The 16,979-nt window shown below is 50.1% G+C and overlaps 1 protein-coding gene across 8 annotated transcripts in view; it reads left to right on the forward strand.

Annotated features, from left to right (window-relative positions):
• LOC127486766 (histo-blood group ABO system transferase 2) overlaps window positions 1–15,309 on the forward strand; it is a 31,616-nt gene extending 16,307 nt beyond the window's left edge. For 3 of the 8 annotated variants that reach the window (XM_051830965.2, XM_051830968.2, XM_051830966.2), the window contains one exon: window positions 13,690–15,308. In XM_051830965.2, the coding sequence (XP_051686925.2) occupies window positions 14,131–15,222 (1,092 nt within the window). In that variant the 5' untranslated portion in view covers window positions 13,690–14,130 and the 3' untranslated portion in view covers window positions 15,223–15,308. Of the gene's footprint in view, window positions 1–3,882; window positions 9,706–13,689 lie in introns of those variants that run through there. The other 5 variants (XR_007913361.2, XR_007913362.2, XM_051830969.2 and 2 more) reach the window with 4 other exon arrangements.
• Window positions 15,310–16,979: the final 1,670 nt, after the last annotated feature.

Here is a 16,979-nt window from a genome sequence, read left to right on the forward strand (position 1 = left end):
TCCCAGGCTGTAGCAGAGAGCTGGATCAGAAGTGGAGCAGCCGGGACTCGAATGGGTGCCCATGTGGGATGCTGGCACTTCAGGCCAGGGCTTTAACCTGCAGCACCACAGCACCGGCGCCTCTCTGATTTTTCTTGATCCTAGTGGTCATGCATCAGTGTCTCTGTACTGACAACGCTGGTATTCATACTGATCTTTGCATTCTGGCTTTTTCTGTTACATCCTGTCGTAGCAGGTCTCGGAATTCAGAGAAGATTATCTGTTGTGATTCCCTAAACCCAGGCTTCAGACCTGTTAGTGGCTAGGTACCAGGATGATTGCCCACTTCAGGGCAGTGCCTCTGTTGCCAAGCACACAAGTTAACTTCAACTAGGTCTCTGTAAAGGTTCCTGTGGCTCACTGGTTGGGTGCCTTAGTGGCCATACTTGAGTTGGTGGTTGTAGTGAGCTATAACTGAGGTAAGGGCTGTTTCAGGTCCACAGCCAAGACAGTTCTCAGGCCCGTCTTCAGTGTTACAGACAGCTGTGTCTCCCAGCGGGTTTGGGAGTGAACAGGCCTTTTTTCAGACTGGATTTTCGAAGGACTAGAGACCACTTATAGGGCTGTTGCATTGATTCACAATGTAACGAGGGTCAGGCTGTGTGTCTAGGGGTTCTACTGGGTTTCTAGGTGGGTAGAACTGCTATCAGCCAATAGACAAACGGGGCCAGAGCCAAGTTTCAGGGGTGCTTGACGAAATACTGAGGGCAGAGGTTGGCAAGCCTACCAAGGAGACTCGGCAGGCCATGTCTCCTGGCAGGAACCTGGCTGGGTAGAATTGATGCAGGACCACAGCCAGCAGGAACTGAAACAGCTCCGGTGATAATACAGGATCTGTTGTGGAACCAGTATTGGCAAATCCAAACTGAGGGCAGCAGTGTCCATTTGGTCTTGGGTGTTAAGACCTCTGTTTCCTAGTTGGTTTTCTCTTTGTATGTTCTATTCATTATCGAAAGTGCAGTATTGAAATTTTGTATTATTGTTGGAGGATTTTTTTCTCCTTTGAGTCCTGCCAATGTTTCCTCTATATATTTTTGTTCTCTTATGTTGAGCTTACATATATTTATTTTTTTCTATTTGTAGTAATTTGTCCCTTGTATCAGTTTATAACTTCCTTCTTTGTATTTTGTGATAGTTGTTGACTTAAAGTCTATTTTGTCTGCTATAAGTATAGCTATCTCTTGGTTGCCACTTGCATGAAATATTTTTCCATCCGTTCATTTTCAGATTATGTGTGTCTTTAAATCTAAAATGAGTTTCTTGGCCGGCGCTGTGGCATACTTGGCTAATCCTCCGCCTGCAGCACCTGCACCCCCTGCACCCCAGGTTCTAGTCCCGGTTAGGGTGCCAGATTCTGTCCCAGTTGCTCCTCTTCCAGTCCAGCTCTCTGCTGTCACCTGGGAAGACAGTGGAGGATGGCCCAAGTGCTTGGGCCCTGCACCCGCATGGGAGACCAGGAGGAAGCACCTGGCTCCTGGCTTCGGATCGGCGCAGCCCAGCCACAGTGCACTGGCCGTAGCGGCCATTTTGGGGGTGAATCAATGGAAAAGGAAAACCTTTCTCTCTATCTCTCTCTCTCTCACTGTCTAACTCTGCCTGTCAAAATAAATAGATAGATAGATAGATAGATAGATAGATAAAATGAGTTTCTCACCGACAGCATATAGTTGGGTAAATTTTGATTCATTTAACTACTTTGTCTTTTGATTAGGGAGTTTAACATATGAACATTTGAAGTGATTATTGATAAGAAAGGATTCATTATTATTTTGTTCATTGTTTTGTTAGCTTGTTACCTTAGTTTCTGAAGGATTTATTAATTCTTATTTTTTTGTCCTCTAACCTGCTCTCATATTCTTACTTGTAACCCCCCAAGTTTTAACTATGATATAGTCATTTGTCATTCATATTTTATTATCAATTCCCTTGAAGGAAGCATGTCTTTTGAGCCATGTCACTTGGCTCCAGTGTAATGTCTAGGATAGAATGTACTCAGCGAAATATTCTCGCAACCTGAGCGAGGTGCTTGTGTTTCTTCCCCACCAGCTTCCGTGGCTCATCCCGATGGTAGATTGCCATAGGGAAGATCATCCTCGGAGGAGTTCGGTCTGGTGGAGATACATAAGGGCTCCACATCTGTGGGAAGTTGTAAGGGGAAGGGGAAAGCCAGGTTGCTTTTCCAGCTAGAACTTACTGAGGAATTTTATTGGAAAGAGTATCTTTTCTGATTGTTGTGAAGCATGAAAACACTTCTATATAATATGCACTATATAATATAGCTATGTAATATGCACTATATGGTATGCACTATATAACATGCACTATATAATATCACTATATGGTGTGCACTATACGGTGTGCACTATATAACATGCAGAAATTGCCAACAATTACAAGGCAGCCTTGACTTTTTCTTCCTTTGTTCCTCTAGGCCCAGCTGGATGTGTGCCATCCTCTCTAGTTGAGGCGACAGTGTGAGGAAATGATTTCCCTAAGTCTCAGCTAAAAAGAAAGGCATTAATAAGGCATTTAATTTTTTTTATTTGACAGGTAGAGTTACAGACAGTGAGAGAGAGAGACAGAGAGAAAGGTCTTCCTTCTGTTGGTTCACTCCCCAAATGGCCACCACAGCCGGAGCTATACCGATCTGAAGCCAAGAGCCAGGTGCTTCTCCTGGTCTCCCATGGGGTGCAGGGCCCAAGCACTTGGGCCATCCTCCACTGCACTCCTGGGCCACAGCAGAGAGGATCACTGAACAAGAGCAAGCAGATATAGACCCTACAGATCTTTCTCTTAGAGTTGCTTAGGTATTGTTTATTTCACTATAAGAAAGTAAATAGATCAAACACCAAGAACTTGGCTTGCTTTCTCTCTCCATCTCTCTCTCCCCCTCCTTCTCTCCCTTCCTCACCAAAGCTGAGCAAAACATATAACCAAAGAGGACTGATGAACAAGAACAGGGATGTTTAGATCCTAGCTAGATCCTAGGTGTCTTTGCAAATATTAAATATTATTTCTTTCACTGTAGGAAAGTGAATAGGTCAGGCATCTCTCTCTCATATATATATATATATATATATACACACACACATACACACACACACACATATATATATACATGCACTTACTATATATTTTTTATTTTTTTTTGACAGGCAAAGTGGACAGTGAGAGAGAGAGACAGAGAGGGAAGTCTTCCTTTGCCGTTGGTTCACCCTCCAATGGCCGCTGCGGCAGGCACACGGCGCTGATCCGAAGCCAGGAGCCAGGTGCTCCTCCTGGTCTCCCATGGGGTGCAGGGCCCAAGCACTTGGGCCATCCTCCACTGCACTCCCGGGCCACAGCAGAGAGCTGGCCTGGAAGAGGAGCAACCGGGACAGAATCCGGCGCCCCGACGGGGACTAGAACCCGGTGTGCCGGCGCCGCAGGCGGAGGATTAGCCTAGTGAGCCGCAGCACTGGCCTTACTATATATATTTACACATGTATAGTTTCTTCATAATATGAATTTTCCATGAACTCTTTGGAGACTTTGTTTGTGCATGGATTTTACATTTTTGGTACCAAATTAAACTTATGTTTCAATTCTATTTTCCATGAACTTTCACTCATTCATTTATATATTAAATATATAAATTTATATAAGTATAAATTATATATATATATATATATATATATATATATATATATATAATCTGCACCATTGCAACAAAGGGCAGCTATAGGCAGCAGGGAGTCTGGCCAGTCTAAGAAAAACTGGCCCATAGCTTGGGTCTGCCAAACTAGCCATTCATGCCAAGCATGGCATGGTTGATACTTACCAATCTTTTTCTTCTTTCCACAGTGGGCTTTTTCAAGGCCAGTGTGTTGACTTAGGACAAGCCCCACCTGGAACCTTACCCCGTGAGACGTACACAAGCATCCTGAACTGTTGTGCCTGTTGCTTGCTCTGGGATGACGGAGAAGTGTTGAAGTTTGTGTGGCGTAACTAGAAGGGACTCTGTCTTTCCAGTAAGGCAAGGCCCACTCAGGCGCTTAGTGGTCACCTAGGACTTCTCGATGGCTTTTGCTTATAGTTGCTGAAATACTATGCCTTTCACTAGAAGAAAGTGAATGGGCCAAACATTTCAGTCTCCAAAGAAACCTTAGGCAAAGGGAACCTCAAGGAGAGACTGCCGTTTGCTATTCTCACGCCAGAGACACATTTGCTGAGGAGGACAGCAGCCAAATGGCTGACGTCTAGGCATTTCTGGAGGGATGCTCACTGCTCCACGTCAGTGGCGGTAGTGCTCAGACAGTCTGAGTGAAGGTGAGAAGTGTCTTCCTAAAAGTGTGTGCTGTTGTCCTGGGATGCCTCCCTAGAAGGGCTCGGCCTCCAAGCGTCCCTGCCCTCTGAATGATGGCGAGAACACAAGTATCCTGTAGCACAGCCATGGTGGTATACTTCCTCCCATTGTACCACATATGCTGTGGGCTCTGTGTCCCAGGTGCTCTGAGCGTAGTGTGTCCAGTCAGACAGGGTTCTATCCCCTCAAACAGCACAGGTGGACAGGGCGCTACCCCTCAAACAGCACAGGTGGACAGGGCGCCACCCCTCAAACAGCACAGGCGGACATGAGGTGTCTCCTGGAGCACAGGGACAGAAGCGTCTCTCTGACGAATGTCTCCTGAGTGGTGAAGGACCCTCCGATAGTAACAGATTTGCTCAAACCAGATGGACCCCCAAGTGCTCCAACCATTCCACATGTGGGTAGCGTTGGCCCCTTCCATTGCAACACGTGTGCTCTGGACCCAAGGGACCCAGGTGCTCTGACTGTAGGTGAGAACACGAGGATCTCCAAGCACAGGTGTGTTGGACTACAACGTACTCTCCCAGTGTACTCTGGCAAGGCGTTCCCTATGTAGCCTGCCCCTAGGCATGAAGCATTTCTAGAGAGGTCTGATGCTGGCCTCTCTCACTGCCCCAGATGCGCTTTGGCACAGGCGCTGGCTGCTCTAAACGCAGAGTGTTCCTCGTCAGTGCCGCTGCTTAGCAATGCCCAGTAGTAGTGGTATGTTTTGGCCCAGCTGGCAGCAGGTCCTTTGGCTACAGACAGGAAAGATAGTGTCCTGGGGGCAGATTTGCTTTCAGCAGTGCTGGTCTCCAGTTGCAACAGGGGTGGGTGCTATAGACCCACAGGACCGCAGTGCCCGGGGCTGTCATGAGCTGTGTTGCTGGGTGTCCCACTTCACCTTGCTCCAAAGCTGCCTGCTCCAGATGTGGAGCTGCAGCCCACGTCAGACACAATGACCCCAAAGCTGCAGCTTACCCAGAGGGCTGCAGATCCCACAAATGCAAATTGGCCTGGATTAGTGTTGCAAAAGGTGGGCAATAGGCCTCAGAGTTGTGTATGTCAGTGGGATGCGTGGCATGAAAGAGTGACCGCACCAGTGAAAAATCGGCCCCGGTGTCACCAAAGGCTGGCTGGGTGCTGACAGGGATACCACAGGTGGAATGTGAGAGCATCGATGGGCACCTATGCTGTCACCGGGTCCGTGGACTGCAGTGGGGGTGAGGCCGGGCACTTCTGCTGAGCCTGTAAGGTTTCCCAAAGGGAAAGAATTGATAAAGATGTCAGAGGGAGACTCAAAGACAACTTGCTAGGTTCCGGTGTGGTGTCCCTAGCGATGTCATCAGAGTCAAAGCCAAATTTGGCCACCTGTCTGAAGAGCGGCTACCTACTCGAGTGAAGGCGACTGTGGAATCCGTGGCAGGTGGGCCAGAAAACAGGACACCGGGCGGAGTAGCTCTCCGTTGCTGTCCGTCAGGACCCCAGGATTTCAGCTGAGGGGTGGTTCCTGGTTCAAAGGGGAGGTTTTAAAATTGGCTGGAGCAGCTGAGCATGGAAGCAGGTGGAGTGGTGGAGACGTGGCCTTGGTACGGGAGTGTCTGCTCCGGCTGGCCCTGGCAGATGAGGGGAAGCTCACACGGGGTCACCGTGGAGCCAGGAAGATAGAGTGGTGTCTGCGCCAGTTATAACGCAGTCTGCAGCTGGACTGCCTGGGATGGTGGAAGCGAGTGCGGAAGCCGTGACGGGCCGGCCGGGGAGACAGGGCTACAGGTGGAGGGGGCTTGAGGAGGGCTCTGTGGGTCCCCATAGGAAAAGAAGGAGGAGGCCGAGTGGCCCTGCTCTCTGAAGAGGCTTCGGTGTCCTCAGCCACTTTGTGGTTCCATTAAGGCTCAGTGTTCTCTCCCAAGCCTAGGTCTTCTTCAGTGACCATACAAAGGCGGGTGGTGCAGCCAGCTCTCTCCAGGGCGGCAACAGGGCCAGCTGAAGCATCAGCAGAGGCCTTGGAGGCCTCTCCGTACAGAGCCCGCAGCTGGCAGACGTGAGCAGAGACGGCCTCTTTGCCAGGGTATCTGAAAGCTCTCCTCTCTGGCCCTCCTTCTTTGACCCCGAGGAAGCTGGGAGCTGAGTTGAGGAATGGCTTACCTGTGGGGCTCTTCCTGTCCCTGGTAGCAGGAAGGAGACTATGTCCTGCTGTCGAGAGACAGGCAGCCCCCAGCGGGAAAGGCCGTAAGAGCTGGTGACAGCTTGGCCTTTGGCGAATGAGCTTCCTAGAAGACGTCTGGGATATCTTGCCTCAGCTGCCTTCTGGGTCCGTGGAGTAGAATTTCCAACTCAGAGAGGCAGGAGCTGCGCCCAGATATGTGATGACTGCAGTTGTCCCCAGGGGCCTAGATGCTGGAGGGACACTCCACTGCCCTGGGGGCTCCTCTCCTGACAGCCCTGCCTTGTGGATACTGTTTGGTCGCCTTCCTCCTCTGACCCCTCTGCTTCGTGCTTCTAGTGGCTTCATCTCAGTCTCCTGATCTGGCAGGGGATTGGCTGTTGCACAGGTGACTGGCTGACCAAGTGACAAAGGAAAAGCATCCGTTTGTGCCTTGGAGGAGGGATCACTACCAACCCAGGGTGGTTAGAGACTTTGAGGTATAGGCAGAGAGGATCAGTAAGCTTCCCGATGGGACTGTCACCTCTATAGTGTTGCGTAACACTGGTCGGGTGAGGCACACTTCAGTGAAGCTGCCGGGGGTAAAGCCAGCTAGGTGACTCCAGCCACAAGAGGGTCAGTTGACAAGGTGTGCTATTCTGTGGGTGGGGTCCGGGGACTTAAGGGGGGAGCGGGCCGAGGCCTTCGCCCTCAAAGGGCTGGTTGTGTGCTGTTGGATCCTGGGAGCATAGTAGGAAATGGCTCCTCCACAGTGGACAACACACCGATCAGCTTGATGCATGCGGAACACAGGACGAACAGAGCACAGGCTAGTGGTCCACCAGTGAGAGGCACAAACACAGAAGTGCCGGAGGGCAGGGGGTAAGGCCCAGAATCTGAACCTCGTCAGGGATTTCTCGTGCTTCCTGACTTTCCCACCCCTGGGCGCAGGCAGTTGGCACCAGACAGTCTTGGCGGTCACAACAGGACTGTTCCAGACCGTGAAGTCCAGGAGCTGGGTAACTGTCACCCCCAGGACGTCACAGCTGCAGGATCCTCAGGGCAGCCTGTGGTTGGGTGTCAGCCAGCTCTAGAAGGCAGAGCCAAGTCAAAGCCAGGCCAGGAGAGCAACCTGGATCTGGCCAGGGAGGGGACTCGGCTGCAGGAGGTCAGGGTAGGACAGGTGCGCTGGGGAGACCAGGGGCTGGCCCTGCCTCGTGTGTTACTGTGTCCCCATGTGACACGGTAGTGACCGGGCCTCCTCAACCACACCCACACAACAGCGGCACTAGCAGCAGCCATGGCAGTAAGAGTGGCATTGAAGATGCCTGTGTGTGTACAGGGCCTGCCACAGCGAATGTGAGTGGAGAATTTCCCCGTGAGGGACTGCTGGAAGCCTTCCTGCTGTCCTCTCTGACTTTAATGAGGCTGCAGAGCCGAGTTTCTCTCGGCCTCTTCCTGTCACGCAACCACCACCGATGACACAGGCGAGCCCCTGCCTCCTGCATTCTGGTAGCCCAAGGCCAAGGCTCAGAACACTGGCTCCCTCGGAGACGCCTCTAGCTCCTCTGTACTTCCTAGAGTCAGTGCACGCCTTCCTGGAAAGGCCCAGTGTGCCCAGCATTGCTGGCTGGACCACGCAGGCTTCTGAGGTAGAGACCTGGATACTGCATCACACCCTTTCCAGGCTGTCTGACTCCAGAGCTCATGCATTTTGCCAGCAGATTTGGTGCCTGTTCACCACACAGCCTTCACGTTTCACTGTTTTTTTGATCATCCTTAATGCTACTTACAAATAATGAACACAGGAGGAGGTCATCTTTGGTTCAATGCTTAAGTCAACCATGGACCACACTGGGCTCCAAGATCATCCAAACGCAAGGGCAGGGACCACCAACTGTCAGTCCATCTGAATCAGGCATTTTTCCTCCATATGAGCTGTGTAGACTCATAGCTGTTAGCAATCGTCTCTCAGGGGTAAGGACTCCAGATGCACATCAGGTGGGTGCTGAATTGAACCAGACTTAGAATCATTATGACTCAACACCAAAACCTCTTTTAGGATCCCAAGGATCAGTGTTTGGTGTCCTAGCTGAAACAACTACCAATACCAGCTTTTCCAGTCCATGAGCATGGTATAACTTTTCCTGTATTGTGGTCTTTATGAAGTTTTTTTTTTCCTCTCAGTTAATATTTTATATCAAGGTTTCACCAATCACAGACCAAAGATAAAATTTATCCCACAGCTTATTCTTGTAATGCTGATGAGATTAGAATGGTGTTAACATTTCTCTAATGTTGTGAAAACAGAAGAATGTATGACAGAGACCACACTTAACCTGCAAAGCTGATAATATTTCCCAACTGACCCTTTGTGAGAAAAGTTTGGCAAGCCCTCTTTGGTAGTTTTTGGTGCCTAGGTTTTGTACAGCATTTGCTAATTTATCCCTAGATATTTTACAAGTGCTTTTACCCTATAGTAAGTGATATCTTTTAAATTTCAATTTTCAGTTGTTTACTGGTAGCATATAGAATATATAATTGGTTTTTATGTACTGACCTTGCATGCTGGAGACTTACCAGCTTCCTGCTGCACTTATGGTAGTTTCTTTATAGATTTATTGTGATTATTTTACATACATATTCATGTTCCCTTTGAATAAAGAGTGTTTTACATCTTCCTGTTTGATGTGCATGCGTTTTATTTCATCTTCACATTTGCTCTGACCTCCAGTAAAATGAGGAATTCAAGTGGAGGTTATGGACATGCTTTTCAGGTTCATATCTTAGAGGCAAAGTGCCCAGTCTGGTATTTACAAAAAGGTTTTTAATAGATGTGCTTCATCCTATAAAGGAGATTCAATTCCCATTTTGTTAAGATATGTTTTTAAAAGGAGTGTTGAATTTTGTCAGTTACTCTGCATTCAGTTCTGAGATAATCATATAGCCTTCATTGTGAATGTGGTAAATTACATTGATTTTAAAATGTTAAACCAACCTTGCATTACTGGAGCAAACCCTCCTTAAGAGGTGGTCATATTAAACCATATGTTTAGGGGCTGGTGCTGTGGCATAGTAGGCATAGTGGGCTAACCTGTAGCACCGGAATCCCATATGGGCACTGGCTCATATCCTGGCTCCTCCTCTTCCAATCCAGTTCTCTGCTATAGCCTGGGAAAGCAGTGGAAGATGGTACAAGTGCTTGGGCCCTTGCACCTGCATGGAGACCCAGAGGAAGCTCCTGGCTCTTGGCTTTGGATCAGCCCAGCTCCAGCCGTTGTAGCCGTTTTAGAAGTGAACCAGCAGATGGAAGACCTCTCTCTCTGTCTCTCCATCTCTCTGTCTATAATTCTCTCTCTCTCTCTTGCTTTCTCTCTCTCTCTCAAATAAAAAAAATTGTTTATAATTTTTATACATTCTTTTTCAATTTATTTTTGTTTGAAAAGCAGAGAGAGAGATGGAGACAGAGACAGATCTCCCATGTGCTGGTTCATGCCCCAAATTCCTACAACAGCCAGGCTGAACCAGGCCAAAAACGAAAGCCAGGAACTCAAGCTGGCTACCTCGATGGGTGGTAGGGACCCAGTCACCTGAGCCACCACCTTTTACCTCTCAGGATGTGCATTGCTAAGAAGCTAGAATTGAGTGCAACCAAGACAGGCACTCTGATACGAAATACAGGCCACAAGAGACATCAAGACCACTATGCCAAATGTCCACCCATTTTTTCTTGATAAACTGAACCTTCTGTTTGTGTGAAATGTCCTTCCTTCCCCCTTACAATGGCATTAGACTTAAATGTCTATTTGTGGAGGGAAGTATAGCTACCCCAGCTCTCATTTGGTTACTGTTGTCTTCAGCTAACTTTCTGTATCCTTTCACTTCCAACCTGTTTGTGTCTTTGAATCTAAATGATTCTCTTCTAGATAACATACAGCAGGCATTCCTTAAATGACTCCAGAATTGATGCCACAAAGTGGAGCCAGAGGAGGAGTTTGAAGCTCTGGGCCTAGCAACACAACTCGGCATGTGAGACTTGCCGTAGTTACATGTGGGCCAGCTGAGCTCCCCACTGGGTGGTGGCGCTGGGATAGACAGGCATGGCAGTACCAGCTAGGCTCAGCAGCTGTGCCATACCCCAGAATCACACCTCTGTGTTTCCCATGTAACAGTGCTGGCAGTAAGGGTCCCCTTCACCCACTATTTTACACTGGACTCACCACAGCCATGGACATGGGAGGAAGTGGTCCCATTTAAAAAAAAAAAGACTTTATTTATTTATTTGAGAGGTAGAGTTACAGACAGAAAGAGGGAGAGACAGAGACAGAGGTCTTTCATCTACTGTTTCACTCCCCAACTGGCTGCAAAGGCTGAAGCTGAGCTGATCCAAAGCCAGGAGCCAGAAGCTTCTTCCAGGTCTTGCAAGGTGGGTCTTGCAAGGTGGGTGTAGGGGCCCACGCCCATTAAGTGAGATTTTTTTCCCCTAAAGAAACATTATTTAAGGAATACAAACTTTATGCATTTCATAAGTACAACTTTAGGAATATATTGATTCTTCCCACCATATCTGCCCTCCCACCCACTCTCCTACCCCTTCCACCTCCTCCCTCTCCCATTCCCAGTCCCATTCTCTACTAAGATCCATCTTCAATCAACTTTATACACAGGAGAGTACTCCCATTTTTAAGGCACGAATCAGGAGCCCAGAGGTGGTCTGTAAGGTGCGTTAGACACCGAGTTATGTGAGCTGGTCTCTCCAGCGCTGGGCACAGGGGTAAGTCCGCTGCCCAGTGGCTGTGTGACATTCTGCACGGGTGACTCCCCCACGTGCAAGACTGGGGGGATTACTTCCATGTGTCAAGGCTGGTAGGAAGCTAAAATCAGGCAGATGACACATGTGGCCAGCAGCTCCTGGTCCACAGAAGTGCCCAGACACCCCTGCCGCAGTGATGTCACCCCCCTGCCCTGCTCTGAGTTCAGTGGAGGAGCAATGTCCTGAATGCACACAACCATAGCCCCGGTCAAAGTGGCGGACAGTCTCTGTCGACACGGTCATCCCCCGAAAGCCCAATCACAGGTGAAACACTTAGCCGTGAATCACGAGACAGTTCCTGCTCAGATCTTACAAATAACGGCGAGTGCCAGGCTGCTGGGACGACCTAGGGAGGATGCAAGTGGCTTTCTTAGGGCTCCAGGCCACAGCGTATCTATCAACACAAACAGCCCGAGCACACTGTGCACTGAGAAAGAAGGGATTCTGAAAGCCGGTGAGGTCCCAAGGGGTCAGAGACGTCCAGTCATTCTGCAAAACCCTCCTGGGGAAAGGAAACTTTGGGGTACGACGGATCGCTCTCAATCTCCTACAACCCAAGAACGTCCCCAGGAGTGCCCGGGCCACTCTCAGTACGCTTCCTCCAGCGCAGTACGGAAAGCGGAGGTGACTTCACCACGGAGGGGCGAGGGCGCCAGTCTATAGCTGACGTAAAGGAGGCCCTGCCAAGGCTCTCAGTGAGTCTGTGGGCACCAAGGAGAGGGTAGGAGTGGTGCTGGCACCTTCTGACTCCCATCTTGAAGCTCATCAGAATCCTCTGCCTCTCATCTTGGAGCGTCTCAGGCCTCGGGATCAGTGGTAAAGGGGGTATCTTAGGGTGGCTGCCATGTCTCCTGTCGGGTGAGCCACAGAATAGTCTGCAAGAATCTCTAAGAATCTCCCAAGGGCAAACAAGGTCAGGAAAGCCTGGGATAAAGCGTTTGGGGAATTATGACAAAAGAACAGGTGTTTGGACAATGAAAGCTGCTGGTATCAAAGTTCTGAAGAGGAGGCAGGCATCTGGGACGGAGAAGCTGGAGCCAGGAGACCAGCCCCAGGAGGTCTCATGGAGACAGGAGAGCATGGAGGTTCTCAGGCTAGTGGGCAGGCACCTGCCGCAGGGGTCAAAGGCTCCCCCGGGTCTCTACTCCTGGTCCTTCCCTGCTCCAGGGCTGGTCCTGGTCCTCTCTACCTTTCCATTCTGTGAGGTTCTTTAACCTCCGCTGCTCCCAGGGAAGGATCATGGTGAGCAGGGCAACACGTCTCCCCTCCACTGGTCCTGAGGTTCAGGGGACTCCCCAGGGACCAGGTGCACAGCCAAGCCACAGCTGCAGCACGCGGAGGACCTGCTCCTTGCTCTGCTGTGATTTCATCATCCAGGCTTCTGCAACCTCACGGGGTTGTCTTGGTATTTTGCCAGGACATCGGCATCTCAGTCAGGAATGACTGTCCTCACAAAGTGCACACAGCTGGGAAAAGTCACAATCCTGACCACAAAAGGCAAAAGGGCTGTCCCTCAAAAGGTACTCATCAAAGCCCTTCCTCACCTAACAGACTCACAACTCCCCTAAGAAGGTTCCAGAACACCGGGACACATCATGCCTGCGGCCACCCTCTCCTGTGTTGGCCAGAAGCAAAGTGTCATGGAGCAGCTTCCCGGAGGAGGGGACAGACGCTCCCTACCCACCCTGGGACCCTTTTCCACCTGCTGTTCATCGCACAGAGGGGCAGCAGGGGTCCATGTCAGAGCCTTCATTTGCCAGGAGGGTCATGCTGGGATACTTAGGAGGTGTATGTGTGGGCAACAGGATGAGCCCAGACTCCATGAAGGGGGGCTCAGCCTCCCTTCCCCAGCGTGAGGGCTCTGTCTGGAAATCAGCTGATGCGGAAGCCCAAGGCAGGCTACCAAAGGAACCAGACTCGGGAAAAGAGCCCAAAAGTTGAAATCCCAAAGAATATCCAAGCGAGGCCATGGATCAGAATATAGGTGGCCAGGGATACGCTCCCAGATCCCGGTTGACCCAGTGGGTTCGTGCACACATGGTCCGTCACGCATGCTTCTGAGCCCATTTGCTCCCTGGTGAGGAGGAGGACGGGGCTTCCACACGCACGCCTGTTCTGCAGAGCCCACAGGTAAGGCACTTGCAGCGTAGCAGCCTATGCAAAGCATGGACCTGCAGCCAGCTAAGGAAACTCCGTGTCGGGTAAGTGATTGTTAGGATGAAGGAAAAGAGCCCTTGATCAGGTCTTCATCTCCCCTGGGAGGGTTCCCGGGTCAGGCTTTGTGAAAGATGGTCGAGCACATCAGGCACAACCAGCTGTGGCCTTGAAGACAGTCTGGTCTCAACCGTATGGATTTTTTTTTTCTAGAAAACGTGGTGCTTATGTGAAGGTTTCTCTACTACGGAGTATCACTGGACCCTGGATTAGGCTCCTTGGTGGCTCCTGCCCTGCCCTGCTTTCATCACAATCTCTGTCCTTACCTGGCTCTGTGACCTCCCTGGGGCCAGTCTCCTGCACCTGTTTCAGGAGCCCTGACTTCCGGCCCAGAAGGTCTAGGCATGCGTTGATCGTGGCCTGTCATCTGGTTCTTTGACATAGCCTCAAATGAAAACGAAGCTGCTGAGACATCTGCTGTGTGACATTCTGGAATCTTCCTCCACCAGGGGACCCTGTACGTCCTGCTGTCGGGTGGCCCTTGCACAGAGGTAGGTTCTAGGAACAGCAGGAGGGGTGTGGGCACCTCCTTGTCCATGCATCGTCCTTTGTGTCACTCAAAGAGAGTCCGCCTACATCATCAGCAGTGGAGCCATGGCCAAGCTACTGAAGATACTGCCTGGGCCATGCTACACATCTCATAAAGTGATCGTTCTCCTCCTGACAGGTATAACCTTCACCTTTCACTATTGCTACTGGAATCCGAAGAGCCAGCATCTTAAAAGCTTGCTGGCTGGGACAGGTACAGCTGTTAGAGAATCGCACACGAAGTATCTGCAGCCAGATGCACTAACTCCCTCTAGGAGGGATGTCCTTGTCCTCACCCCTTGGCTTGCCCCAGTTGTGTGGGAAGATACTTTTGACATTGACCTACTGAATGCGCAATTCAAGCTCCAGAATGCTACCATTGGGTTAACTGTGTTTGCTGTCAAAAACTACATGTCTTTCCTAGAGCTCTTCCTGAGGAGTGCGGAGAAGTACTTCATGGCCGGCCACAGGGTGAACTACTACGTCTTCACTGACCAACCTGAGCTGGTCCCTCAGCTCCCGCTCCCCGGCGGGAGGCGGGTGATCGTCCTCAGGACCCAGAGCCACCAGCGCTGGCAGGACATCAGCATGCAGCGCATGGGAGCCATCAGCCACGGCGCCCGCCAGCGCTTCCTCAAGGAGGTGGATTACCTGGTGTGTGCCGACGTGGACATGGAGTTCAGGGACCACGTGGGCGTGGAGATCCTCTCCTCTCTGTTTGGTACCATCCACCCGGACTTCATGGCGGTAAGCCGGTACTCCTTCAGCAATGAACGCCGGCCTGAGTCGCAAGCCTACATCCCTGAGGACGAAGGGGACTTTTATTACATTGGGGCCTTCTTTGGAGGGTCAGTAGCAGAGGTTTACAGGCTCACCGAGGCCTGTCACCAGGCCATAATGATAGACAAAGTCAATCACCTGGAGGCCATATGGCAAGAGGAGAGCCATCTGAACAAGTACCTGCTTTACCACAAACCCACCAAGCTACTCTCTCCAGAATACATGTGTGACCATGACCTGTTGCAGGATATGCAACATCGAAAAAAGCTGGGCTTGTCCAACATCGTGAGGCGGATTAGAATTTTTGCCCTACTCAAAAATAAAGAGGTTAAGTCAAATAATGCTTCCCAGAAGGTTCAGAGTACTGATGGACGATGAGCCCCCACTGCCCTCCTCACATGCCACCTTGATTAAAATCAATTTTACAAGCAATGATAATTCTCCACCTCTTTTTGCCATATGGCTGAGAAAAGCTGCTAATGCATTCCACCATTTTTTACAAGATATATTTATTTATTTGAAAGGCAGAGAGAGAGAGAGAGGTCTTCCATCCACTGGTTCACTCCCCAAATGGCTGCAACAGCCAGAGCTGGGCTGATCTGAATCCAGGAGCCAGGAGCTTCCTCTAGGTCTCCCATGCAGGTGCAGGGACCCAAACACTTGGGCCATCTTCTACTGCTTTCCCAGGCACATTAGAAACAGGGAGCTGGATTGGAAGAGGAGCAGCCAGGACTTGAACTGGTGCCCATATAGGATGCCAGCACTGCAGGCGGCAGCTTTACCCTCTATGCCACAGTACCAGCTCCATTCCACCATTTTTGTAAAATTCAGGCAGATCTAGCACTATCTCCCTCCCCTCAGTTTCTCTCTCTCGCTCTCTCTCTCTCTCTCTCTCACACACACACACACTTAGACCCTGATTGCACAGATCACACATGAATTCCCAAGCTGCCACGACCTTGAGCTTCTCCTAATACCCTGTAGGATACGAGTAAGGGCAGTGGGCTGAGCCTGTACTGGGCCACAAGGGATCAGAGACGATTGCCCAGAAGAAATGAAGGGGCCCCTGTTGGTGTAGCCACGCCTCCGGGGGCACGCCATCCCTCAAACGCCTGCAGATGAACGTGGATCCTTGTTGTCGAAGCCGCAACAGCCCTGGGGTGTGCAGGAAGCTCATTATCCAAAACAAAGATGATCCGGTGCTTGGACGAGCCCGTGCTGATCTATTACTGTTGTTAACTCAGCTCCGTAGTTCGTATCAGGTGCGGTTTCTGTGCTGTACATCGTGTGAGTCTCAGCAAAACCAGAATGACCTGAGTTCACCAGGACGGTAGCACGTGCGAGGTTTACCGCCCTCCAAAGCCCCTGCGCTCCCCTCTGCATCTCTCCCTCACTCCCCCCATAGCCATGTAAATCATTGGCTTTTTTGTTTCCAAGAATGTCACGTGGTTGGAACTACACAGTAGGTAGTCTTTTCAAGTTGCCTTCCTGCACCTAGTGTGCTAAAAAAACAATTATTAACAGACCCAAATATATTCTGTGCCTCTATGCTTTATAAAAATAAGAACCCAAAAGCATATAAATTAAACTTATTAATTAATAATTAATTATCATAATATAATAAAATGTAATAAGTAAATAATGTTCAACAGTATTTATAGGTTGTTTTCATTTTTCATATATAAGAAATCAACTAGGGTGGACTTTTATTTACAAAAGATTTATTTTTTATTTATTTGAAAGACACAGTTACACAGAGAAGTAGAGTCGGGGGGAGAGGGAGAGAGAGAGAGAAAGAGAGAGACAGAGGTCTTTCATCTGATGGTTCACTCCCTAGACGGCCACAATGGCCAGAGTTGAGCTGATCCGAAGCCAGGAGCCAAGAGCTTCTTCCAGGTCTCCCACGTGGGTGCAGGGGCCCAAGGACTTGGGCCACCTTCCACTGCTTTCCCAGGCCATAGCAGAGAGCTGGATCAGAAGTGGAGCAGCCAGGATGCGAACTGGTGCCCCTATGGGATGCCGGTGCCTCAGGCTGGGGCTTTAACTCATTGCACCAAAGCACCGGTCCTTAGGGCAGGCTTTTAGCACAGTGGCTTAAGTCACTGCTTGGGATACCCACATCCCATACTGCAGTG

Source organism: Oryctolagus cuniculus, chromosome 18, assembly GCF_964237555.1.
Source record: "Oryctolagus cuniculus chromosome 18, mOryCun1.1, whole genome shotgun sequence".
NCBI classification, from domain to species: Eukaryota; Metazoa; Chordata; class Mammalia; order Lagomorpha; family Leporidae; genus Oryctolagus; species Oryctolagus cuniculus.